At 39.1% G+C, this 26,978-nt stretch overlaps 2 protein-coding genes across 3 annotated transcripts in view; both read right to left on the reverse strand.

Annotated features, from left to right (window-relative positions):
• Positions 1-9,939: 9,939 nt before the first annotated feature.
• gpr184 (G protein-coupled receptor 184) lies at positions 9,940-14,400 on the reverse strand. Its single transcript, XM_007549428.1, has 2 exons — positions 14,076-14,400; positions 9,940-12,182 (listed from the first exon to the last, which is right to left on the reverse strand). Exon 2 carries the CDS (start codon positions 12,137-12,139, stop codon positions 11,117-11,119), a length of 1,023 nt encoding a protein of 340 aa, XP_007549490.1. The 5' UTR covers positions 12,140-12,182; positions 14,076-14,400; the 3' UTR covers positions 9,940-11,116.
• A 6,114-nt stretch (positions 14,401-20,514) lies between these two features.
• The window catches only part of prkd2 (protein kinase D2), a 45,546-nt gene continuing 39,082 nt past the window's right edge, over positions 20,515-26,978 (reverse strand). For both annotated transcript variants that reach the window (XM_007549430.2, XM_007549431.2), the window contains 3 exons: positions 25,730-25,997; positions 24,218-24,303; positions 20,515-22,868 (listed from right to left, as the gene is read on the reverse strand). In XM_007549430.2, the coding sequence (XP_007549492.1) occupies positions 22,644-22,868; positions 24,218-24,303; positions 25,730-25,997 (579 nt within the window). In that variant the 3' untranslated portion in view covers positions 20,515-22,643. The remainder of the gene's footprint in view (positions 22,869-24,217; positions 24,304-25,729; positions 25,998-26,978) is intronic.

Here is a 26,978-nt window from a genome sequence, read left to right on the forward strand (position 1 = left end):
GTTGTCCCTTTGTGTCATTCATTGCTTCTTTTTCTACAGAAGATCCTTTGCAGATTTATGAATCATAAATAAATGGCGATAATTTAATGGATCTGCAGTCTTCTGTAATGATGTGAAACTCTTTGTGGTAAACATTTAGCAAATCATTTCAAGTAATTACTTATTAGTCATAAATATTAACTCCCTTCCCAAGAAAAGTGGCATCTGCAAACATATTCAAATCTCTTGACCTTCTGTTCATGTCATGCTATGACTACAAACTTATTCCAACAAAAACACAGATACAGAAGGAAAAGGATACAGATATTCTCTTTAACAAATAAACATCTAAAAATTGTGGCATCCATTTATATTCTTTACTCTGATACTCCTAAGTAAAACAGCACAACCAATTGCCTTCACAAGCCAACTTATCAGTAAATAATGTCTGCTGGGGTGCAATGTAAATATAATTTTCCATAAATATGACTGATTTATGGGGTGCCAATAAAGCACTGTGGAACAAACGACACCAAACAGTTCAAAGATAAAGTTTTGGAGAAGTTTTGAGTGGCGTGTGAGAGCCAACTTGTGGTAGAGAAATGAATACAGAAAGCCAGAAACTAGAATTACCACCAGCATTAATTGTCTAGCAAACAACAAGCATCCTGTGGCCTTCCTAAGTTGATGAGGAAGTGACTCCCTGGTATTGTGGCAGCAGCCTGCTAAGAAACCACACTCATCCAGCCCAGGTCCATCAGGTGCATGACAGAGCTGAGGAGGAAGACAACAACCAACAACTGCGCATTTCTTCTAGACATGTATCCTAAAGGATACACGCAGCTGTAATTCCATAGCATTAGTATGGGAGTGCTGAATACCAATGCATGCAGCACCTTTAGTGTTTGTAGTTGCAAAGAAATGTTGAAAACTGAGCATAATCAACCTTCGCTTCACAATTGTGCTACACTTTATGTTCATCTAACACATAAAATTCTAGTGAAATACATTAAACTTTGTGGATGTAACATTATTTTCTGTAAAGAAGTTGGAGAGAAATTAATAATGATAAAAATAAAACGCACAGTGTGGCACTGAAATGAATAAAAGCTGCATGAACTTTCCCACCATCCCACCATTTCCCACCATCTGTCATCTGATGTAGTTTTTCCAACTACATCTCACATATCAGAATCCATTTTAAAAGGTTTATTTTCCAGTTAATGACCTGGTAATGTGTTACACATGTCCATAATTCAAATCCCCACCCCCTCCTTCCCCCATGTCATAAACAAAATACTTCAGATGCTTGGAAGGGCGGTTTGCTTAACCTTTGGCCTGTTGACATCTAAAACTGAAAGTCAAAAGCACATTGATAGAAAACAACACAGAGTCTAGGGTTGGCACTGCAACGTACAAATCTATGTGCTTAAAGGATTTTCTAACATGCCATGCCATCAGATAGAAACCGCTCGGTTGTTTTCCGGACATTTTTTCACAGTCACCATTACTTTGCATTTCTCTGTAACATAGGTGTCTTGCAAAACAAGTGTTGAAAACAATATGGCGTCTCCTATAGCAGACTGTAGAGACTGAAGAAGTTTTGCGTGTGCAAAAGACACGCAAAACTTGTTTTGCTTGCGTAGCTTTTTGTGTGTATACTTTTGTGTTATTCGTTTCACAAAGCACAAAGTAAAATTCTTAGAAGGAGCTTCATGACTTTTAATCTTCTCTATGAGTCACAACAGAGCAAACAGGTAAAAAGCATATGGCTCAGACGTTGTTTCACAAACTCTTGACTAAGACTAGGAGTACAAACCTCTGGACTTCTGAACAGACACAGAAGAATGGTTGGATTACTGCTCCTTCACTGGAATTAACAAATCACAGATGTGCAGAAAAATTACTCAGTTATGCCAGTAATGTAATCGCATAGGCAGGAATAGACAAGACAGAACAGTGAGGGGGAGGAGGAGACGGCGATGAAGGGCGGAGGTGGCCAAACCAAGTTAAGTGGGTGCTTTTAGATTGGCTAAGACTGATATGAGTCTAATGTTTTCTTTCATTTTGACATGCTCTGCATTTACTGGTACCCACACACAACGTCTTTTAAAACATAATCCAAGTCCAGCATAGACGCTCAATTATGTTTGTCAAACATGAAAAAATACATTTTGCATTAAAACACCAATAACACTGCATAGCTTTTTTTTCTATCATCAATTATGAAATTTAATGTTTACATAGTAATAGCTTTTCAGGTATGTTTAATTCAAGATTTGTTTTGCCAAGACTTTGTATTTAGGATGCGAAGCTATTGTTTCATCTATTTTCATTACCTCTAGGATCACCAGATATGATGACGATGATGATAATTATTATTATTATTGTTTGTTATTAAAAATTCATTATTAATAATAATAATTAATTATGTCTAGCCACTCTCCCACTGAAGAGCTAAAGGTTAGCTGTGTTTTCCCATCTTATGAAGTTTGATATGAAAGTGTTTTCAGATTAGTTGCAAATTGAATTTGAATGAGAGCTCAGTGTCAGCAGAAAGGAGCTTATCACCCAAAGCATTATGCATTAAAACTGCGTTACACAATGCTTTTTTGTTTAAAGAAACCAACAAACAAACATCTTACTCAGCACATTTAAAGCCAAACTATTACTTGGTGCATGTAAATAGTGACATTGTCTCTCCTCCTTTCACAGTTTGTTACAAGCTGATAATGTTTTAACACGACACTGCTCACAATGAGCTGTTGAGTGCATTTAAATTTACAACCTACTCACATCCTTCTGTTGTTTGACTGAGTTGTTTAGCAGAAGTTGTTTTACCGAAACTCTGCAGGTTCCTTAAATTGAAATTTCATAGTGTCATAAACTAGATATCTTGTAAACGCCTTCATTTAGCGAACATGTTTGGGAAAGGAGCTTAAGAAATTTTGCCAAAACTGGACAACATTAATATGTTTGCATTTAAAAACTGAACATTAAGTTCAACAACAACAAAAAATGTAAATAAATTTTTAAAAGGCTTTACAGATTTGGCTAAATGTCTGATACTGCTCAAATTTAATGTTGAAATATGCACAAAAAAAAAGCAAGCTAACGAAGGAATAAATGAGCTACAAAGCTTCTTTTTGGTAATGGAAAGACGAACTGTTCAGCAGTTCTTAGCAGTGATAGTTTGCGGATTATTAGCAAAAGGACCCAAAATTATTTTCAGGAACGTTGAGCTGAAATTGGAAGAAAAGTTTTTTAGATCCTCCACTGGGGTTTATGGTAAAAAAAAAGTCTATTTCTTCCCTATCCTCTTATCGTAAAGTATATCTTGAAGTCATCCTTGTCATATCTGTAACAGCTGCAGCTGAAGTTCAAGTTAACTGTGTTTAAGCAATAAAGAATGACTTTATTCTGCCTTTCTCAGTAAATATAATCTTTGTGATGCTGGGAGTCAGAGTCACAGTCATCTCAGGTTTCTCAAGGGGAATCTGCCAGATACTTGCATAATCCATACTTCAGTCATCTCATTCCTGTGCGCAGAGGGGCACATCAGAGTTTCATTATGCAGAGGTTGTTGAAACCAGACCTCTAAAAGCTCACTGCGGTTGACAAAATGTTTGATTCAAGACCTATAAAAGATTACTGTTAAACAATACACACACTTTTTAAAAAGCGCTAACACAATTTCACACAAAAAAATAAGAGGAGTTATTGTTCTTTGGAAAAACTTAGAAATGTTTGTAAACATGATCACATGGTGTTAAAATCAGAAAATGGAATTACACCAATGATTTCAACATGATTTAGGTCAAAGTTAAAAAGATAGGAGAGTAAGCCAAACCTACCATAAAAAAAAAAAACAAGTCTCTTAATGTTCCGTTAGCATATGTGCACAAATCTCTGCAAAAAATGCTTGCTGCAAAGAAATTAGGCCTTCTGCTTTCAGATTCCACAGGGAAAAAAATTGCCTGTGGTTAATCGATTGTAGGAAGCATTTTACATTTGGAATAGGGAAGTGACAATGAACAAAAATCCCCCTTTTATTCTAGTAGTAACAGAAAATAAAGCCGCAGACTCGTAATGTGGAAATAGTGCGGTCGATTCTCAGATCCTAGTATAGCAAAAGAACAAAATACAAGATGTAGCAATTCCTTTTCTCACTGTTTGATCTTAAATCAGTCTGTTGGCAGAATTACCGTTTTATCAACATGACAAAGGAAAACATTTTGAATTTACTTCTCAGGACTGAGAGCAGGGCTTTACAGTGGTCAGTCCACAACACTTGGGGTGGACTGACACTTGCTTGGGGTCGTTGTTCATGTTTGCTACAGGAGGAATATTATGTAAAACTGACTTTCTTTCAGCTTTATGCAATACAAGGTTAATCCCTCATCAAGACTCAGCTCCTCCTTGGAGCTTCCAAATTCCTGCCTCAAACAGCACTGCCCTCAGGTCCCCTTAAACTTCCCCACTCAACTCCTTCAGACTAGCTAGCAGCAAACACCTTGTGGAACTAGGCATCTGTTGAGCTCATTTTAGTAGCTACGTCCAGTAAAACACTTGTACAAATGTTAAAGTATTAATAGAGGAGCGATATTGTGATAACTTGCTGAAGGCAGAGTTTCAGAAAGAGCAGGAGTTTTTAAAGAGACAGAGGCCCAATTTCAAGGCTCTAAATTACAAAGTCAAATTTCTTTTAAGTCATGTTTGATATAAACAACATTTTTATAATACCTGAAGGTAACATATTTAGTTGATTGTGGGAGGAATTGAGGCAGGTAGTTTGAGCATAACCGGGTTGTTGCTGTTTGGCATGAATTTGGTTAAGTGTTGACAACTTTATGGTGAGGATTTGAAAAATGTGTTCATCTGTCCAAAATACTGAATAATAAACTGGGGCATCATGCAGCTGTAGAGAAAAGCAGGTTGCACTCAGAGTCCTCTTAGCTGGTCTATACTTGTAAGTGTTTTATGTGTGCTTGAGTGCATAGCTTTGCTGAAATAGGAATCCATCACCAGTGTTGATAGGAACCTTCTTTATTTTGGTGTCAGTGCAGGTGATCAACCAACCAGCATCTATTTTTTGGTTAGATGAGAGAATATGCATATTTTACTTCCAGTTATTTTACACCGTTATTGTTGTCCCGCTGTGCCGTATTTAATGCGCCGTCCTCATCACCCCCATTTGTTTGCTGATAACCGTCAGTATAAATCACCAGAAATCATACATCATTCCAGTACCTGAAAGCATAACGGAGCTTTATCTTAGCAGGACTTATTTTTATGTTTACTGCATACCAAGCAAAAGTTTCAGCTTCATCATAGATCAGGTTGTTTGGATGTCTCTTAGTGAACAAAAAGCTTAATGTATTGATCTTCTTACAACACAAGATCAATATCATAAAAGCAATTAAAAGCTCTACCTTCAAAATCCAACTTGCTCCAGTCTGTTAAACTGAGGCACCTCTGCATCAGTAGAAAACACACTTTGCCTTTAATACTCATAACACAACTTAGTTGACAATAATCACGATGATTAATTACTAGCTTGTTGACTGCCCATCCCTGATTTGTGGTTGCAAATTCAGTTTAATTATAAAAGCTTGCTGTTTCATTAAAGGTATACAATAACATAATAAGCAGCTGGAGAACAGCAATCAAGTATAATTTAGAAACTATGGTGGGCATAGAGGAAGAAGAGATGAAAAATTATTCTCTTCTGAGTGCACTTTTGTGTAGGCTACAATAATTGACTGAGCACTAAAAATAATGTCTAAGAATAGCTCGTCTGTACCGCGCATTTAAGCCTAGCTTTCATCACAGAATAAGGCCATGAGTCATAACAGCAAATCAATGACACCATATTGATTCACCAAGGAGTCCATCAGCAGGCCGAGGTGGCTCATTAAAGCTGAGTGGGGAGAAAGAAAGAAATCTTTAATAACCTGGGCTTAATGCCACAGAACGTCTGACGACAACTTCAATTTTGTCGAACTTTACCGCGTTTTACATTTACAAGATCAAAGGGACAGTTATTGTGCTGTTTTTAACTTACATACAGTGCATAACTCTCATAGGGTGCGTTCACACTGCAGCTTGAAGTGACCCAATTCTGATTTTTTGGCAATTCCGACTTTTTTGTCGTGGCCATTCACACTGCCAGTAAATGCGACCTGTATGCGTTCTGCAGTGTGAATGGGCAAACGACCTGAAAGTGTCCCGCATGCGCAGTACAGGGCGCAATAACGTCAGCGTTCTCAGTGTTCTGCCAACCACCATAAAAAAAAGTGCTCAGTGTTTGCGGAAGTAAACATGGAGGCTAACGGGGGAGCTTAGCTTACATATTTGAAGTTGTTGTCCGGCCAGAGCAACATATTAACAACTTAATCCTCATATAGTCCGTCATGGTTGTTGTTTTTCTTCCCGCTTGCGCGTATCAGGACGCAGATTAGTGAGATTTGTTGAGAATCAGTGACGTTCAGTTCGGATGAATGCAGCCTGGACGTTAGGTCGCATTTGAATCAGATACGTGTCGGATATGGGTCACATTTGAAAAAGAATCCGACCTGTGCTGTTCATACTGCCAAGAAAAGATCAGATACAGCCAGGTCGCATTACGTTAAAAAATCGGAATTGGGTCACTTTAGGCTGCAGTGTGAACGCACCCTTAAGAATCCTTGCTTTTGCATAAATATAATTGACATGACGCCGGGCCGCCTCCTTGCAGAAGTAGAGCTGTCCTCCGACAAGCTAACTTATGGCAGACTAACGGTCATTGAGGTCCGTCATTTTTGTGTTATAAACCAACACTGAGGCAAAGACAGCAGGCAAGAAAATTCTCTAACTAGACCGACGTCAGGTCTGTAAGATTATTAGCGGGAAATAACGGAGAAATCAACGATAAAGCCCAAGAGGAAAAATAAGGGACACAAAGTCTGGTTGGATGTGAGTGTGAACGCAGTGGGACGCACTTTGCACGTACAAAATGGGTGAGTAACAACTTAACTAAAGTCGGCTTGTGAAAATCTGCCTTCAGGAAAATACTTAGAAATAAACAGTAGTATGAAACAGTGTTTATATGCCAATATAGCAGTTAGCGCAGTCTGTTTTCATGCTGCCGTTGAAATCTACACGCATAAAATACAGCATAACTACCTTCACTTACTGATCTGGAAATGATTAGATGTTTAGCATTGTTGTTTTAATTTAACTGAGTTGTGTTTATTTGACGCTTATCTGTCAGTCGTGAGTCGTTAGCATGTAGCCTGAATCGTTATCAGGGAGCCGTGAGTCGTTAGCACGGACCTATCAGTAAGTGTCGTTATGTCAAAAACTGGGATGTTTACTACCAGTTACCTTCATGGTGCTGACTAACCTGGTAGTTTCCGTCCATCAGTTTCATTCAACTGGACGTGAGGTGGGCTGCAGTCCATGATCAATTTCTTGCGTTACTCCAGACTCTTTTTAGGTTTTGGAAATGTGATGAATTGTATTCCGCCCCCTAAAACGTTCTGGGTAACGGCTGTCGGGAATAAATATTACCCACTGACAACTGGGACCGTGATTATCTAGTATTTTCCTCAAAATCTCTCTGACTGCAGCGTGTTTTCTATGATGGATACTGTCAATATTGTCGGAAACTGTACTTGGAATGCTGATTGGTCAGTTGCTGACAAGTGCCCTGGAATGATTGGGGGAGGATTGTTCTACGTCATCATGGGGGCGGAACCGGCATCATTATCAATTTCGTAAGACAACTAATGTGTAAAAGTTTAAATATGTCTTCATTACCTTATATAAGTTTGAGACTTGAATCTCATCAATTCAAGATCAAGCTGGTCAGCATGTTGTGGAGAGATCTCTACTCCCCTTAGCTTGTCTCCCTTATGTCAGGAATTTACCAAAGATACTCTGAACTCGGTCCCCAATTGAGTGATTAGGTGGTGGAGAAGCAGAAGCTTGCAGCAGAAGGGAGGAAGGCAGAAAATTTAGAGTGCAGCTGGAGGGTTTGCATCTTAAATAGGCCACCCAAGCCATGAGAGTATATCTGGTATATATATGCAAAGTGTGAAAAAGATCATGTGTAAACCATCTGTACATCACAGTTAGTTGTTTTAACATGCAGAAATGGCCTCAGTTCAGTTTTTCCACAGTGAACGCCTCACCATGGGCCATTGAAAAAGAGGTATGCGCCATCTTTAAACAACTTTGCTCGCTATAATGTCATAGCAGTTCATTAACAGACATAATGTGATTCTTCACACCAAAGATGTGCCAATCAGAGATCAGGAACAGCCCGATATTTATCTCTGGCATTTGAAAAGTGCTGACACTGATTTCTCTTTAAGAATGACAACAATATTCATAGTAGGAACATTTAGAGCATTTTACTAACAGCAGCAGCCATATCAGTTCGAATCTATTTTCTAAGGAAAATAGATTCGAACTGAAGTGTATTATTTCCAAAACTGACATGATTCATGACTTACTGAATCATGTAAGTCATGATTCAGTAAGTCATGAATCATGACTTACTGAAATTGAAATTGAAAGCCAAAAATAAATAAATAAAATAAAACAAAGCAACATTTTTTATATTGTCTGTCCAGGGGGCTGTTGATGTTAATTCAATTTTTGAAACAGGCATCGTAAAATTTCATTCACTTTTGCAGAGACTACAAGTCTAAAACAGCGCAGAAAATCGATGCCACTATTCAAAACGTCTCCGTTTGTTTGTTGACTAGCCCGGTAGAAAATCTACCGGAGGAATCCAAGTCAACAGGAGAGACCAGATTGTGCTGGGAAGTATAATTGAGCGGATCTGTGTAGGAAGGATTCACACACATTCTTCTCTATGCCTGGATCTCATAACCGCCTACGTCAAATCTGCTGACAGCAACTAAAATGACGGACTCCTCAGACATTACGTTGACAAGACATATTGTGAAACTCTAATAACCAAAGAGATGATGGCAAAGAGTCTAGTAACATGCAGATTTTGTGAACTGAAACTGAGCGAATTCAGTTTCACCAACCAACTGCCCAGTCTGGAACGCCTGTTTAATTTCTTGGTCATGTTCACATTTGATATAACATTCGAGTTACCCAAGACTACAAGGGTAAACTCTTATCAAAGGTCATATTTATTGACAGTGATAAAGGCATGTCAAGGAAGTGCATTACAAACACTTCATTCATGCAAGTATAATTTCAAATTTATGCATTCTGCAAGAGAAACAGCTCAAAAAGCTGTTTTTCACGCATAGACTAGACTGCAAGGTTTAACAAATACCTTGGAAGCCAGAAAGGAAGAGGCAATAAACCACATGTGACACTTATATAAATACAAGGGTGCGGTAAGTTTAAGTTTGATTAGTTATGCTGAGTATTGTATCCCGCAAACAGGTTCCGTTTGTTTATGTGAGTTTGTCTCAGCCTTTCTCTTGTATCCTGGTCAACATTCAGTATTTAAACTTTTGAAAGAACTAACATTGATAACAGGGCTAAAAGTTGATAAGTCCATAAACTCTCCTTTCTTTTTCTTTCTTTCTTATTTTCTTTCTTTCTTTCTTTTTCTTTCTTTCTTTCTTTCTTTCTTTCTTCCTTCCTTTCTTTCATTTTTTCTTTCTGTCTGTCTGTCTTTCTTTCTTTCTTCTCTCTCTTCCTGTCTTTCTTGTTTCATTCCATGCTTTTCAAATGATCAGCTCAAATGGGAATAAAATTATCCCTCATTCACACTCAGATGCACACACGCCTCCTGATTACTCTCCTCGCCTACTTGACAAATGCGCGGCACACAGTGGCACAGCTGTGCTGCTGGATTTATGATTATCTTTATGTGCAAAGATAATGACTATGCACTTGGACATATGGGCTTTGCAGTGTTTTTCACCTCCATTTGGAAATTATTAAAATGCCAGCTGCAAAAACTGAACAACCTCAACACAGTGCACTTGTTCAAGCCAGTGGTTTATTTATTTTTATTCTATTGCAACATGTCTCTGAAGTTTAAGAGTTTCGATATTAATTTGTGGTGGAAATTGCATGCATAATTTTATTTACACTTCAAGAACTGCATGGTACACACGTACAGAATGAAAATAAAATAAATAAAAAAAAGGCTGGTTCACTGTAAGCGTGTAACAAAAATTGTCTGCCACTTAGAGAAGCCTCAGGAGCGATTAAACCAAAAGACTACAATGCAATTGCTGAGCCCTGAGAGAAAAACATCTGGCAGCCCTCTTCCTCTATGCATACTGTACAGCGTGGGAGAAACAGACACCTAGACGTCCACACTTTCGGTAAAACTTCAGGACATTTTTTAAGTTAGTAAGTGAAACATTTTCAAAATGTTCTCAAATGTACTGTCACATTTATCAAGTTCAACTTTTTCTTTTAAAACATAGCATTTTACTTGGGCAAAAATGCTAAACATCAAACCACAACAACCTGTTGGGGTGACTATGCAAAATAAATAACACTTTGAAGAAGCACCTTTTGATTCAATAACAGCATTGACACTCCTTGTCAAACCAATATTTCCTTACTCTGCCTCAAAACGGGTCTCAGAATCTACCAGATCTTTTTTCACAAACCTCCCAGATAATCCAACAGATTTTGCCTCAGTTTTTAATTCTGGTTTTAAGGTTTTAAGTGAAAAATTATATTAAACTTGGTCTCACAATGCTAGAATAGATTCCTCGAGGAAGCCTGCTGCTCAGTTCTGAAGCAAAACAAAAGCAGAAAAGCTACAATTTCTGAGCTTCAGGTTAATCAGATTAGCTACAATTGATAATACATGCACGGTAGGACTAAATGAACACCAAAAGGTGCATAGTAAGAAGTATAAGGGTGTGCACACTTATATGGTTATTGGTGCTATTTTATCTTTTTATGTTTTCCTCTTTGCAGGTTTTTCAGCTTTTCAGTTGAATTAAACTAGTTCACAAGTCACATAGAAGAGCAGGGAACATATTTATGAAAACATTTGATACAATCTTATTTCTTTACATCACAAATGCCCATCTGTATCACAAGAATGAGCAGTTCCTCTGTAATTGAGGTCGTAAGGGCTAATACATATTGTGCATACATACAAACAAATTATGTATCACAGTCAGTCTGCCCTTCATATCAAGGCACCCTTATTAGAGCTTTCTTTTTTATACGAAGTCAGCTTGCAGTCCTCCGTCCCTTTCTGTTCATGACTTCTGCAGCAAAGTATCAGTTTATCTCTTACAACATTACTGACCAGAACATACAGCACAGGATCCACGACACAGTTCAGACTGGACAGCGCCAGAGTGCCGGAGAAGTGGAAGTGCATTGTTTTTTCAAAACTACAGTGAAATTCTTCAGAGTAGAAGAAGCGGACAAGTGAGCGCACAAGGAGGAGGATGTGATAGGGAGCAAAACAAACTGAGAAGATGCCAATTACTCCATAGGATAGCAGACGAACTTTCCTCTTAGCTTGAGCACTCAGGCCAGGACTTTTTCCCACAGTGGCCAGCACCTTCCAGTAGCTCACTCCCAATACGAGCAGTGGTAGTATGAAGCCGAGTCCCACTCTGATCATATTAAACACAGCCACATTAGGCGTCATTGGGTAGGTCTCATAACAACGGTCACTGTTGTGTGTGTCATCATGGGCATCTGGTAAGTCGTCATGAATCAGAATGAATACGTGTATGATCGTAACCACAGCATAAACCATGGCACACTGGACCCAGGCGTATCGAGATGTACGGTGGGGCTTGAAGCGGAGTGGGCAACAGACCACCAGGCAGCGGTCCACAGAGATACAACACAGCAGATAGATGCTGATGTACATGTTGGAGTAGTAGAAGAATCCTGCTACACTGCAAGATTTCACACCCAGTCCCCATTTGTGGTCATTTCGGTAATAATTTATCCAAAGGGGCATGGTGAAGACGAATAGCAAGTCAGATATTGACAGGTTGAGCAGGAAGATCCCTAAAACGTTCTGCTGCTTTACTTGCTGGAGTATTGGATACAAAGTCAGCACATTGAAAGTCAAACCGAAGATAAAAGCCAAGATGTAAACAGTCATCAAGATGTCGCTGACAGGACTGTCCTCGATATCAACACACAATGGTCCATTTGTAGAATTTGGAGTGGGTGTGACATTCATTGTGTCCTCAGCGTTCAGCTGCTGTCTGGTTTTGGAAGTTCGCCTGCAAGATAAAGAAAACAAAACGCATTTATATAAAGGTGTGTCTTCATGTTGTGTGTCCCTTTTTGGTGTGCTGCATATTACTGTCACATAATAAATATTTGAATGCAACCTTTCATCCACTCTGGACAGCATAGACAGGCTGCAGAGTCTGAACAGGTTGTGTCCACCAATCACTCTCTAATACAGGCTGAATCTAATTTCGCTGTGCATATTTGTAATTCTGTGGAAAGATAAACAACCCATTGTCAGATTCAGTTACTGATTTATATGTATGCTCACAGAGACAGGCTGACAGTTTAATTTGCTGTCCAGCTTTAATTTGAAGTGACAAAGACGTATTCAGTTGTTGACTCTGGCTGAAAGATTTAATATTGCAAACCTGACCCATCATGCTAATAGATTGTTTTTATTGTCTTCCTGATTTACTCTGTGGATACATCATCAATACCAACGCTTCGAAAATGCTATTAATGTTGCTCAGCAATTCTTAAAAAAACTTTCTTGCATAGGCATCAGAAACAATATTATTGGGTTGATTCTGGGAATAATAAGGTAGTTGAAATGTTTTTGTACTTCTCATTTCTTAGAGATCAGTGATGTTCTTATTTTTTATCTCCTGACTATTTTTATCTTCCTCCATCTGGCTTGTACTGCTCTGTTTACAGGCCCGGGGCGCCTGTAATGGAATTAACATACCCACAACCCAATAACGGAGAATCAGTGCAGCATCAGATGAGTCATAATGTGGAGCTGCTTTTGTGGTGGTCTGATTCACAAATTCATTCAAATCATTTTCCAAGAGAAATACACATTGGAAACTTGTACGGTATTACAGCAAGGTTTTTTCCAACTTCTGTAAAACCTTACTCTGGCTGTTCTTTCGGCTGTAATAGTCAGACTGTATGACTAACCACATGTTGGTATTCCCCCTTTACAAAAACGGGCATATTTCGTGTGTGGCAGTTTTATTTTTGGGGGGATGTGGGCTATGTGTTTAAATCACAATGTTAATAAGAAATAGAAAAATTAACATATGTACAAAAGCTGGAGATTCTGCTGGAAATTATTTTGTTACATTTACATGTTATTTTTGTGTTGTTGAGACACAAACTGGGTACGCAGGTGGAAAGTCTGCTTACAAAGTTTGTTTCTCAGCAACACGAAAAGAACATGTAAAACTATGTAGAATATGTAAAAAAAATCAAAATGACTGAAACTATCAGCTGCGACAGACTGGCGACCTGTCCAGGATGTACCCCGCCTCTCGCCCGGAACGTTAGCTGGAGATAGGCACCAGCACCCCTCCTGACCCCACTGAGGGACAAGGGTGTTCAGAAAATGGATGGATGGATGGATGGATGGATGGATGAAACTATCAGCATCCGTCTTTAATTCTCAGAGTTTTATCACGCAGTATTTTTTTTTACAAAAACAAAATTTCTGCCTTTCCGTTTCATAGTTATGTTAGTGTTTGTGGTGTAGGTGAGTAATGCTTCCTTTTTTAGAAACTGGAAACATGTTTGATTTAGAGCTTCACTGCTTGACCAGGCAAAGCAAAACCCATTATTTTAAAGTCAAAATCAATAACGTCATCTTCTCAAACAGCCTTCTCCTGTAATCTGAAACATTTCAGTGTCCTGCTCTGGGAATTTCTAAACACTAAACTAGAAAATCAAACATTACCACACAATAGAGCCAGGCATCATGTCCTGTTAAGGTAACAAAATAAGCTTTTTTTTTTAATTAGAGCAAACAGATTAAACAGTAGAAAAACAAGATTAGCATTGTTTTAACCCTTGTGCTACAACTTCTAAGATGTTTTTTTTATATATAAATATAAGTATTCTGCTATATATTTCATATTTATAACTTTAGTCAATAATAACCTCACCTGTTTTTGTTCAGAGTTGTGTTTGAAGAATAAAATCTGTCTTCCGGTCAAAAAGTGTACAAGTTCCACAGATGTTTCAGCTTCTGTCCCTGTTGGTCAGAAAATGTTCGTCAAAGAGAAAGAAAAAAAAAATCCTCATAATTTAAAATCCAGTCTCTACAGCCTCACATTGTCCACCTCAACGAGTGAGAACGTTACTAGCTAGTAAAGCAATTACCCCAAAGTACGTGGACCTTTGTCTTTGTAATTTCTCTTAATTTTACCCTTATTTATGACTTCCTGGAAGCAGCTGCAACTTAATGTCAGCAGCAAGTCGGCAGAGTGGGTGAAACAAATTACCACCAGGGAGGGGAAATACACGGAGGGAGGAGTTGGAAATGTGATCTTACACGTTCGTAACGGAAAGTAGCGGGCGGAGTTAGCTCCAGCATTATTACAGATATTACAAACATGCATGCTCCTGAATGAGGAAAAGAAACTCAGTTCTTGGAAGTCATTTGCCCGTGGGCAGACGGGGATAAAATACGTAATTACCCATTTTACTACAGGCTGTGAAAAGTCTTTCACCCATGTCCCAGGTTTTGTGGATCATTCCCAGTGCCTGTTTCCACAGATTCCAAAGGTTCACACGTTAAATGATCTACATGTAAGGAGCTATGCACACGCTGGGACAGGACTTGTGTTTGTCAGATAGCAGAAATGCCTCTGTACGGTTCCTAGAGACCCACGTGTACAAAAACAGCGTGGTGAAAGAAGCCTGCAGCAAAGTTTATCTTAAGTAAACATCTGCTGCAGATGTTTATTTACAGTGAGCAGGCACACATACCTGAGGTATGTGAAGCAGAAAGGAGTGAAATCAAATCATTAGCTTCACATTTTTGTTTGTCATTATGCTACGAGAACAGAACATCCGCCAGTACCCTATAAGTCTGTCCGCATGTAGGGGTGGATAGACTTATAGGGTGTGAGAAGAGAAAAAAACAACAAAACAAATCTAAGAAACCACATCAGCAAATAACATGTGGTACATGCGTTATGCTCACGGTATCTGCAAGATGCATTTAGTGGATCTATGTGTGTCAATGTGTGTGAATATGCTTGTGTCGAGGTTTCTCCATTAGAATATAGTGAGTGTGGGCTTTCAAACCTTTAAAGAAAATCAACATGTACTGTATATTGTTGCAGTGTGTTGACTGACGGTGAGAAAATTGTTCTTGACTTCTCCCAGGTATATGTAAATATTTCCACTTAAAATACTTTGATCATTGTTGGTATAGGAGGGTGGTTTCCTGAAGTCTATGACCACATCCTTTATTTTACTAAACTTCAGCTTCAGGTAATGTTTGTTATTTACAATGTAGTCAAAAACAGGTCCAGGATGAGTCCACCGCCCTGTGGTGTGACTCTACAGGTTCGGGCACATTATGATTTTTGTCTATTTCTTTTTTTTGTTTTCTTATAGACCTTGATTAAATGACCTTTTGTAAATATATTTTGACGTTTGGATAATTTCTTTTTGGTCATTTAATTACGTTAATTTGTGGTGCTGTTGGTCCGCCTATAAATAGGCTGGCTTTCGGCAATAGAGAGCCTCCTCTCCATTCCCGCCTGGGCTCCGCCTTTCCGCTCGCTTCACCACCTCCAGGTGTGGTGTGTGCTGAACCAGCTGCTGTGGGCCGCAGCTGAGGTTTCCTGCCTGCCATGCGGTATCTTTGTTAACCTTTGTTTGTTTTTTTTTCGTTGTGAGTTTGGCCTGGTGGGACCGGTTGTCCTGTTTTCGATCTTTCTTTTGCATTAGGTTCTTTTTGGTTTAGTCCGGTACTAGTAGGGGCTTCGAAGGCCCTGTATAGGGTTGGCCCCCTGCTGTACCGTTTTGTTCTGTTTGACCGGCTCACCAGGTCCAATTTTCTGTTAATACTTTTGGGGTTTTGTTTTCTTTATTTTTCTTTGGGACACGGGATCTGAGGGTTTGAATGTTATTTTCTTCACAGAAAATCAGAAGAACCTGAATTAAGAAAAACAAAGTGAAGAGAATTTATGAATAAAATATTTTATTGAACCCTCATCTTTTGTCTCGTGTCCTCAAGTATGTTGTGCCCTTGGTGGACGTAACACCCAGGTATATGTAAATATTTCCACTTAAAATACTTTGATCATTGTTGGTATAGGAGGGTGGTTTCCTGAAGTCTATGACCACATCCTTTATTTTACTAAACTTCAGCTTCAGGTAATGTTTGTTATTTACAATGTAGTCAAAAACAGGTCCAGGATGAGTCCACCGCCCTGTGGTGTGACTCTACAGAAAGCAGATAACATGAAACATGACGATTACATAGTGAAAGTGTGCCAGATCGCATCGACGGTGACGCAGACAGCATCTAAAATGAACAAACCTTGGATTTTAATGTCATACAAAACATTCTTCGTAATTTTCACGGTAATTCTACAAAGCTACCCACCTGTTTGCAATGAGTTTCAGTTTCTGTCACAAGTAGGAGGGGGAAATCATACGTGATTCAAATCACTTGGACAGACAAACAAAGCAACAAGTGTCATGGTAAAGACTTTCATCCAAACTTTTTTAATTTAACGTACTGTACAGGTACATTACCAATATGGGCTGAGATTGAAATTCATGCCAGGACATTAGTTTGGAGAGGTCTTTTATCTGGTTGCACATCACATGAAAGTTAAACCATCATTTTAAAATGAAAGAACTTTATTTGTTTGAAAACATTGTGTTTTCGTCAGCAATTAAAACTACTGTGTGTATTTAATGACGAAATTAATACAAGAGGGCTGTTTCACAAAACTAAGATACCAGATTAAGCTGGGATTTTCTGGATTTCCTGGCTTAAGGAAGCTTCAATAAGGTTTCACAAAAGCAGCACCGCATAAGTTACCATGGTGATTTATCCTGTGCAGCTAGTCTTCTCTAAACCAGGCTAACAGATTATTGCATGTGTTGAGATAATTACACAAATGACACATTTTTTGGACTAGTCATGAATTCAATCGATCCTCCAATAAAAGATGTTGTTCGTTTGGTGTGAGGTATGGCGTAACGCGTAGCATCAGTCTATCTGTGATTGATTTCATGTCCTTTTAAAAGAAATTTGTTGATGCTCATTAAACTGAAGCCCGGTTCGACATTAGTCGCACCTCCTGAGCCCGCTTTGGTCTGTGTGAAGCAGCAGGGCCGCCGAGCTCAAATCATGGCAGTGGCAGCTAATGAGGCACTTCCTGTGACAAAATGTGTTTATTATTAATTCTTTGGTGCAAAAAACTAATTGAAAATCGATTTATTCACTGCATGTTTATGTCTGTTTGTGTCAGGTTGCGATGGAACTGCGCATGAAAACGGCCCTTTAAACCATTCAGACCAACACAGTAGAGACACAATCAAAACTATCAGATGACTGATTACCCCACGATAATAACTCAGAAATAGTCCAATAATTCGGTTTGAAGTGTCTTGGTGTTGTAGCTTTTTAACTAGAGTAGATTAAATATGCGAAAAGTAGTGAAAAATTAGGTGGAATCGCCCTTTAGGCTTTTCCTGAATCGGAAGCTGGACGCCAGTCATACGTAAACAAACTGACTGGATTCGCCCTTTAGGGACGAAGCTGAAGTTGGGTTCTGGTTGCAGCTTCAGATTCATGAAACGACTAAAGGCAGATTATTACGGAATGAAAGCTTCAATCATAACGAGGCTCAGATGGCTTTGCTGAGCATCTTCTGTTCAGCTCAGAGTGTGCATACTATTACTGATTTCATTCATAATGCAAAGAAGCATCCAGGTGCCAGTAGCAGGTCGCAGCAGCCCGTGGCACCTTACGGCAGCCATCACTGGAAGTGCCGCAGTAGCCGCCGCTGCCACGATTTGAGCCTGCCGTCTCTCATGTGAAGCGGATAAAGCCAAGATGTACTGATGACACTACGTGAAGCCTGGTTTCATCTCTTATCCTGGGTTTGTTTACCCTACTGAAGTGAAACAGCCTTCTGGTCTGTATTGGACCAAAACATTGCAGTTTGAACTCTCTGATCCTCATCCCCATCAAGTTTCCCAGGCCCAGTGCCACCACAAAATCAAGAACATTCAGTCACTCGCCTCCCCTCTCATGGAAGAATAATAATGATTACATAACAATACAAATAACAATTAGTATTGTTATTGTTGTTGCTGTTGGACACCTCTGATCTTAATTTTTTTTTTATAACATGAGAGTTGTGATTGAAAACGGGTCATTTGGAGCTTGCCATGTGTCTAACATACAGCACTCTACTTTTCCAAACGTTTGTAAATTGCTAATTCATGTTATTTCAAAATGCATTATGAGTAAATGCAATTACCAGCTGCAGGTTGGGGCTTCAGGCACTAATGGATGGGAACGGAAGTGCAATCACAATATGCGATCGTGTTACATAAATACAGTATCAACTGTCTTCTGTTGTTTATTCACTCTGTTAGCTGATAGTTATCTCAGGACCATTAGACCAAACACTCCAAAACTATTTACTGTTTAATCTGCATTCCAAGTTAAAGATGTTATCCTTTTTTCTGACATCAACAAAATCCTTTCAAGTCCCAATCCTGCAACTGGAATGAAACAAAAGGGAGAAATCTGACTGACTGTACATTGGCATTTGCATTTACACAGATTTGGGTGGTGGAGCAAAACATTGTATTCAAGTAAAAGCAGCATTACTTCAGTGTATTTTTTTACTCGAGTAGAAATTGAAACTAATGATTAAAAAAATACATTCAAGTAACCATTCACACTTCAAATATTCAAATGGTAATTTGGTCTCAAGCTGACAAACCTGGCCTCAAAAACAAAACTCTTCAGTACAATTCTTGATCTTTTAGCACGATATACTGGACTGTGACACCATTTCATCACCAGTTCTGTTTCTATTTATCTATCTATCTATATATATATATATATATATACTGTTTTCACCTTCAGTAGCTTAGTTTCATCCTTTTTATATATATTTTTCTCAGTAGCTTAGCAAGTTTCTTTGTGTGGTTGAATTCTTGTGTACTTGAGAGACGTCATGTGTATTTTTGCCATTTTATCATGTGGTGTAATTTGAGGCAAAGTCAGCAATTTGATCAACACATCAGGAGGGAGGAGGAAAGGTGATTTCTAAGCTAGCCATTTCCAACTTTTGTAAATAAATAAAGTCTACGAACCCCGCCTAGTTGTGTGTCACGTTCACAGACAAATTAGCTCAACTTGAACAAGCAGAAACCATTGCTAGATTGGTAAAAATCCGTTCAAATACTCCTGTCATGGTCTTTCGCATGATCAAATTACATAGTTGCATAGGGTCAAGACCCAAACAGGTGTCCAACAGAAACAATAACAATACAAATTATTTGTTTTAAAGAATAGGCAATTAAATATATAGGCGCCGTTCAACCAAAGAGACCAGCACTGAGAGGGTTTACGCCAAAATAATGTGGAGCTGAACAGTTTTCCATGAGAAAGTCAAGATTTGCATGCACAGAAACATAAATATAGAGCCCTAAATAACCTGTTCTGACAGTTTATCAGGGGAAAAAAATAGTTGATTTGAGGGTTACAAAAAGTGGCTGGTATGAAAGTAAGAATACCTTCATCTACCTTTTATATCTCAAGACTAATAATTGGTTTCTGAAGCTGGCAGTCTCTTCTGGTTTTTCCGTCTTGTATAATTTCCTCTTCCATGTCTAATCCTTGATAAGGATCTTTTGATTACAAAGTTAGGCGTCTCTGCTTTCACTTGCTAGTGCAGACAATTGGCTACTAAAGTGCCGCCTGGGGCTCAGGTACAAAACTAACCTACACTCGAAGGAGATAAAGGAAGACAGAAGGTGAGAAGGAGAAAATCATTTGGCATCACTCCGCCAACGATGATGGATGCGGTGTTGGAGGATGCGTTTTCACTAGAATCGGCTGAAGTGTGGCCAACAGAGAATGGAAAATAAATGACTCCGCTTGCCTCTACAGGCACAGGGTCCTCTTGAGTTCCACTCAGCCCGCTTATATACGATTCTGCCTTTATCCAACAAAAGCTGGTTTTAATTGTAATTTTTTTTCCTGCTTGTGTAAATCCACCTAATCTTTAATTAAATCCATGATGGGTCCCTATGAGAACACACTCCTGTCAGTTTACCCGAACAGAAATTACCATGACACATCAAGTATATTACTTGTTCTTCACAGAGATAAAATATATATGTATATATCTGTCAGTCTGCAAGGTGAAAAGTAATTCATTGCTGCAGCGTGAAAGCTCTTCATTCCTTTGTTATGTTCTATTCAGAGAATCTCCATGTAAAGAAAACCCTGATTGACGGCATTTCTTACACAAGCCTCCAGCAGACAAAATGCATTCAGATTTGTGGAGCTTTTCGCTTCAGAACGCCTAAAATGAACTCACAGATAGATGGGTATGTCAACGATTTATTAACATTTCTAGAACAGACAGAATAAAGTTTAAGTCTGCATTATTCGATATAAAGACCAGGAGCGTCATTCAAACAACATGTACACGATCTACACACATTTGACAACTACGTAAAGTTCCGGTTACATGTTTTCCATAATAGGCCATCATCATCACTACAGCATGTCCGAAAAAAAATAAAATAAAACACCTTGAGATAACTGTACTTCACAAAAAAATAAACATGCAACATATTGGAAAAAAAATGTAGTTTAACTACATGCACATTAGTTCTAGTCAGCCAACCCGTCCTGTCCACCCAGGCACTTTTACTACAACACAAAAGAACTGATATGCCTTTAAACTTTTTCAGTTTGTCACATCACAACCATTACCTTCAATGTATTGTATTGAGATTTTATGTAACACACCAACCAAAAGCAGTAAATAATCGGGAAATGGAGGAAACAAAATACCTTGTTTCAAAATCTTAATACAGACACGAATCTGTTTCGTGGAAACTGGTCTTTCACAGCAACGCAGCTGCAAATTCCTGTGTTAGCTTTGCGCATCCTGAGTGAAACTTGTCCTTTTGTCACCATGCAGCTCATTTTTAGTCAGACTGGATGTTTTATAGTTTCCTTTCAACATATGTCTGTTACCCGTAGAGGCCACACTACTCAAAAGCCCGGAGCTGTGGATGTTTGCACCACCTACTGCTTCTCCAGCCATGTCTTGAATCATTTGCACATATGATTTTCTGTTTCTTTTTATGAATGACGGACTGAACAGTACCATGTGAGATGTTCTCCAAAATGGTGCCGTTTGTTCACAAATATTTTCCTCACAAAGCTCTGAAGCCCTTAAGATGAAATTACACATGTAGGGGACTTTATTTACCTGGTAGGCGACTCCTGGAGGTATTATTCAGAGGCAGTGAATACAAATGCGTTTTTTTATGACCTTTTTTTTTTTGGGAAAAGTAATCAAAAACTACCTACCCCCTTCCTTCCACTTAAGTTTTATATACATCGACGTTTGTGGTTGTGGTGAAGGTCTGGCTGCTGTGACGAGACGTTCCCATTTATCCGCTCGTCCTCGACAACAACACAGTCAGCTGTGAAGACGTGCTATAATCGTGATTTCAATTGACTGCTTGATTTTAGGGACTGATGACAGTCAGAGTCTCAACACAATAGGAGCAATTTCACAACTCAGTGACAACTCCTTAGACACAAGACTGATAATCTGTTAGCCGAAGGAAGAAATATTGGAATGGGGGGAAAAAAAAAAGCAGCTTAGTTTTTAGACTTCCTTCAAATTCACAGTGTCATTTATAATTTGCTATGTTCCCCCCGTAAGTCTATTATTGCTCCCAACTGGTGGCAATTACTATGAATAGTACATTCTTGATAGATCAATACTTCCAATTGCTAAGGCTTTTTCATCTGCAAGACATGGATTTATGGGAATTCATTTGAGAGTAAAAATGGCTTTGATTTCCCTGCGTTCAGTTGAGTAATCACCAGCAAAGAAAGTCTTTTGTTAGAGTAAAAAAGCATCGCTTAAAAAGACATGGTGAGAATATTAAGGCCACTTTTTTGAAGTCACACATTAGGATCTCCTGCAGTTCTAATCAGACTATAGGCCGCTTCATCTATATTTAACTATGCGGTGAAAAAAAACCTTTAGTTTGTGGTCCAAGGCTATTTCTTGCTTTGCTGTGATCTTGCAGCGAGGGAACAAGATTTTACCAGTTTAAGTGTGACTTTTTCAGAGTCTCTAAAACCTTGCTGGGTGAATCAAACATAATTTGAAATCGAAGTGGGTAGCCTTCCAGATTAAACCCCCCCACCCCACAAACATTCAAAGGATGAAAGGGAACCAATAACAGCAGAGGTGAGCGATAAGCAGTTCTGAGGACTCCTGGTTAGAAGAGAAAGAAATTGAATTTAGTGCAGAGTAAAGCCGACACAAAGCAGGTTCCGAGGTTCAAACGGCAGAGCAACGTTCTCGATAGAAACGTATATTCTCTGCAAATGTTTATGTCTCCTCACACTCCAGGTAGACTGCGCTGTCTTCTTCTTCAAAAAAAAAAAAAAAAAAAGAGTCAGGAGTGTGTTTCTGTGGTCAGAGGATGCTGACTCTCTCAGTGAGGCCTTTCATGTCCGAGTCCTCCGCGCCATCGTCGTCATCGGAGGCTGACGCAGGCGGAAGTGGTACGTAGTTAGCCGGGTACGACAGTTTGTGCTTCGTGGCGTACATTTGCCAGCGGCTATCGTCGCTCTCGTGGGTGATGTAGCGCTCGCCAAGCTTGGTCTCCAGTTCCCGCAGATCCAGCCACGTCTGGTAGTCCTGAAACAACGGGAGACGAGCAGGAGGACGGAAATTCAGTTTTAGTGAGAGCTTTCGAGTTGAGACTGAGGCTGAAAGGCCTTCCAGGTTTAGAATGCGCCATCAGATAAGCGGTTTAGGTTGGGCGTGTGGTTTTATTTGGCAAGAAACATTACGCTGAAATAACCATTGTCGTACACGACAGTGTTAATCTTATGATTACCTAAACAGATTAATAAATGCATGTGCTGTCCTGTACTAACAGATGTTTCCATTTCTACGGGTCTTGTTTTAAAGGCAATGAACACATTATAATCATGTCGCCTACATTCTCCTGTACACCTACTAAAACAATTAAGTCATTTTGAGGTGGTGATCTTTTTAAAGTGACTTATTTTAGGGCGTTATTTTAGAAAGGTGATGATGTATTATAACGTTCTTATTTTGCAGGCTTGCCTAGGAAAGAGAAGTGTTTTTGGTTAACTTAACCTTTGTGGAATAAGACAAAATTTGGACCTATTACGTGTGTATAGACAGTTGCATGATATATAGTTAGACATAAGAAAAATAGCGCAGTGCATTAAAGTGTCATAATGGAGACCAAGCAGCATTCTCGGCCTTTCTCGTTGTTATCCACATGCTATGACGCAAAATCTTACATGGGACTCCAGACCAGGGAAAACAGATGGTCATTTTATTTTTCATTTTTTGCTAAATTATGGCTCCAACAGCTGCGGGTTTATCACAAATCTTCTTACTAATGCCCATGTAGCCCACTCCAGTCTGGTGCAGATTGTACCAACGTCTTTTCACAGTTCGTTGACCTCACACTTTGATGGTGGAAAGGTTGGGGGGGGGGAAACTGATTTTGCAGATAATCTGCTTATCACACATAACAAGCCGAGATAAAGAGAATCAACTAGTGTTTTATCTGTGTGATTCCAGTGAGTCTTCAGGTGGATCAAATATTTATTTCGCAATTTTTGACATGCAGATTAATTTATAACTTTCGATGTAAAATATTACTTTCTTTTTGCTTACACTTGGGTTCTTATCTTTAAACCTTTGCTACATAAAAATGAAGACTATGCAGTCCTTGGCGACTGAGCAAGCTTGCAAAATAAGAGCAGGTTATTTTCCCACTATGCACACACATCAGCCTTGAACTTCCAATTTTTTAGGTGCAGACCCTTTGGATTTATATGAAAAATATAATTTAACAGTTTACAGATTACTAGGAGATCTCATGATTTTAAAAGCTTTTGTTCTCCAACGTTTGAAGAATTGGATAAAGCAAAAAAACTTCTACTTTTATCAACTTCTCTCAGAAATGTGTGTGTGAGATCAGATGAATGGTTTCTTTAAGTTACCTGTAAATAGGAATGGCTCAAACTTTTGTCGACACTGTAGCGTTTCCTCATCTTGACTTGCAGCAGGTTGTTGATCAAGTCGGTAGCTGGAAACACAAAAATAGTGAGATCGTTTATTAAGATTATTAAAATGAAACTCATCGCGATACCAAATAACAATAGCAACTTTCATTGTACTTAGGAGAATCCCAGAACTGGAAAAAAAAAAAAAAAGTCAGCAGAGAGACAAAAGACGTGCTTGATCTGCAGGTTTCTGTCTGACCGCTGAACCTTACGTTCATTTTGCTTTAGAAAAAAAAAATCTTATCTATGGCAACAGAGTAAAGTTTGTTTTCTTGTTCCAGTGTTGAATGTGATTTTATGCCTCAGAGCGTGAAACCTTCAGCTTTTATTGTTTCTTCTATTGGTGCTGGGATGTTGGATTTTCTGAATTTCCTTTTTGAAATACAGCTAGAACATTCACTGAGGTTGAAATTAGGACTGGGAAAGTCATAGGTCTCTGATTTCTGTATTCAAAATGGCTGCCGCACATGTAAAATATTGTAAACGATGCGGTTGTAATTTCTCTATCAGCTTGTTCCTGGCACTTATAGAACTGTACAGCCTCTGTTTGTGAACATATTCTTTAGTGCGTGAACCTTGGATTGGAGACGAATACAGTCTTGTTTTGCTAACAGCAGTGAGCGCCACAACTAGCAAATTGGGTTTCCCAGCTTGTAGGTGGAAGGTACTCAACTCCGCTGTGAAGTCATTTTCAGGTCAGAGGTGTTAATTCTTGAACAAATCAAATGACAATCTAAACAAAAGCGTAAATTGAAAGCTTCGGTCTCAGACTGGAAGAAGGAGAGTTGGCAATCCTAGTTTAACATTTCTGTTGATTTTACCGTTTAGAGATATCGACTTGCTGTGGAGTCGAACTTAAGAGTTTTTACACGACACAGTTGATCAGGTATTTAGGATATTATAGGTATGTGACAAAGACAAAAACAGGCTGAGGCTAGGTGGTTAAATTTCTAAAGCTGTGAATGTTGCCTCTGCAGGAGCCAGAAAGGTCTGCAGTTACAAATGTCTCCTCTCCGTCTCTGGTGGTTTTCCTGGAGCAGCACTTTCATGGGGGAGGTGAAAAGATGCCAGGTTCTATCTGTGAGAACCACAGTCATTTCCTGCCTTCTTACTGCTTGTGCACCATTTAAATCTAAAACTTCCTCATGTCACGTGTCCACTAAAGTGTGGAAACAAAGCCTGACTGTCAGAAATAGAACCACAGAAGTCAGAGGCACCAAGGTGTCGAAAAGTAATAACCAGAGAGTTCCAGAAAAGTCTGAGTTTCTTTATGCCTTGCACAGCTCACATAGAGTTGGCGATTAATAATACTAATAATATCAATCAACTAATAATCGTCTAAAATGCCAATAAGGTTGACCTACAGTCTCTGTGTGTGGTTTTTGAAAAAGACAAACGTTAAACTTTTATCAGTTGACCCCACTGCTGATTAATCCCCTTCCCGTTTACCGTCTTTGGAGATCTTTTTCCAGGGGTTGACCGGGTACATGAATGCCGCGTTTTGAATCTGGTCATTGATGTCCTCGTCCTCATTGAAGGGAAACGTGCCGCTCAGGCTGACGTACATGATGACGCCGACCGACCACATGTCCAGCGAGCGGTTGTAGCCCTGGTTCAGCAGAACCTCTGGGGCCAAGTAGGCCGGTGTGCCGACGACAGAGCGACGGAAAGACTTCTCGCCGATGATGCGTGCGAAACCGAAGTCGCACAGCTTCACCTGGAATCAGCGAGGAGATGATCAGTTGCACCAATCAGTTGATTTTTAGAATAAGAGTGAATTAGTGTGTTATATACAGTTAAAACTAAAGACACACATTTTTTTTCTCACTGTTTGGAGTTAAAACAGATCAAAACTCTCATTTTAGGTCAGTCACAATTACCAAAATTACTTCTGTTGCTAAATGTTAGAAAACTTATTGGCAACTTTTTTTTTTTTGACATATTTTTTTGCAACTTCCTTCAAATTACAAGGACCTTTGTAGAAAGATCTTTGGTTAGTACCAGGGATATTTGTAGGTTAAACTGTATGATTTGGGTCAAACCTTGTGGATTTTTTTCCTCACGTTTCTCACTGTAAGGTTTGCTGGAGTTTTGGCCCATTCCTCCTGACAGAACCGGTGAAACTCAGTCAGGTTTGTACGCCGTCTCTCAAATGCTTTCTTTTCATCTCCCCACAACTTCTCCATATTTCAGGGTTTGTGATGGCAACACCAAAACACTGACTGTGTTGTCCTTAAGCCACTTTGCAGCCACTTAAGCCGTATGCTTATGGTCAATATCCTTTTGGGAGATCAATCCTGCAGCCAAGCTTTTATTTCCTGGCTGATGTCTTCAGATGTTGCTTCAACATTTCCACATAATGTTCTTTCCTCATGAAGGCGTCTATTTTGGGACGTGGACCTCCTCCAGGAAATCATCTCCACGATGTAATGCTTCAAAGCTAAGATGGTGCAAACATCCCTGCTTTTCCTCCAAACGTAATGATGGTTGTTACGGCAAAACAGTTCCACTTTAAGTTTCGTCAGACCACAGGACAAGTCTCCAAAAATGAAAATGTTTGTCCATGTGTGCATCTACAAACTGCAATCTGGCTTTTTATGTTTTGTTTGAAGTAAAGGTTTCTTCCTTTCAGCCCATGTCGCTACAGGACATGTTTCACTGTCTGATAAAGACTCTGTATTATACCAGCTACAACAGC

This window comes from Poecilia formosa, unplaced genomic scaffold (assembly GCF_000485575.1).
Source record: "Poecilia formosa unplaced genomic scaffold, Poecilia_formosa-5.1.2 Scaffold31, whole genome shotgun sequence".
Classification (NCBI taxonomy): Eukaryota; Metazoa; Chordata; class Actinopteri; order Cyprinodontiformes; family Poeciliidae; genus Poecilia; species Poecilia formosa.

What these genes read in the sequence shown, in the direction of transcription:
- gpr184 (XM_007549428.1), bottom strand. Translation starts at nt 12,139, where the DNA reads ATGAATGTCACACCCACTCCAAATTCTACAAATGGACCATTGTGTGTT.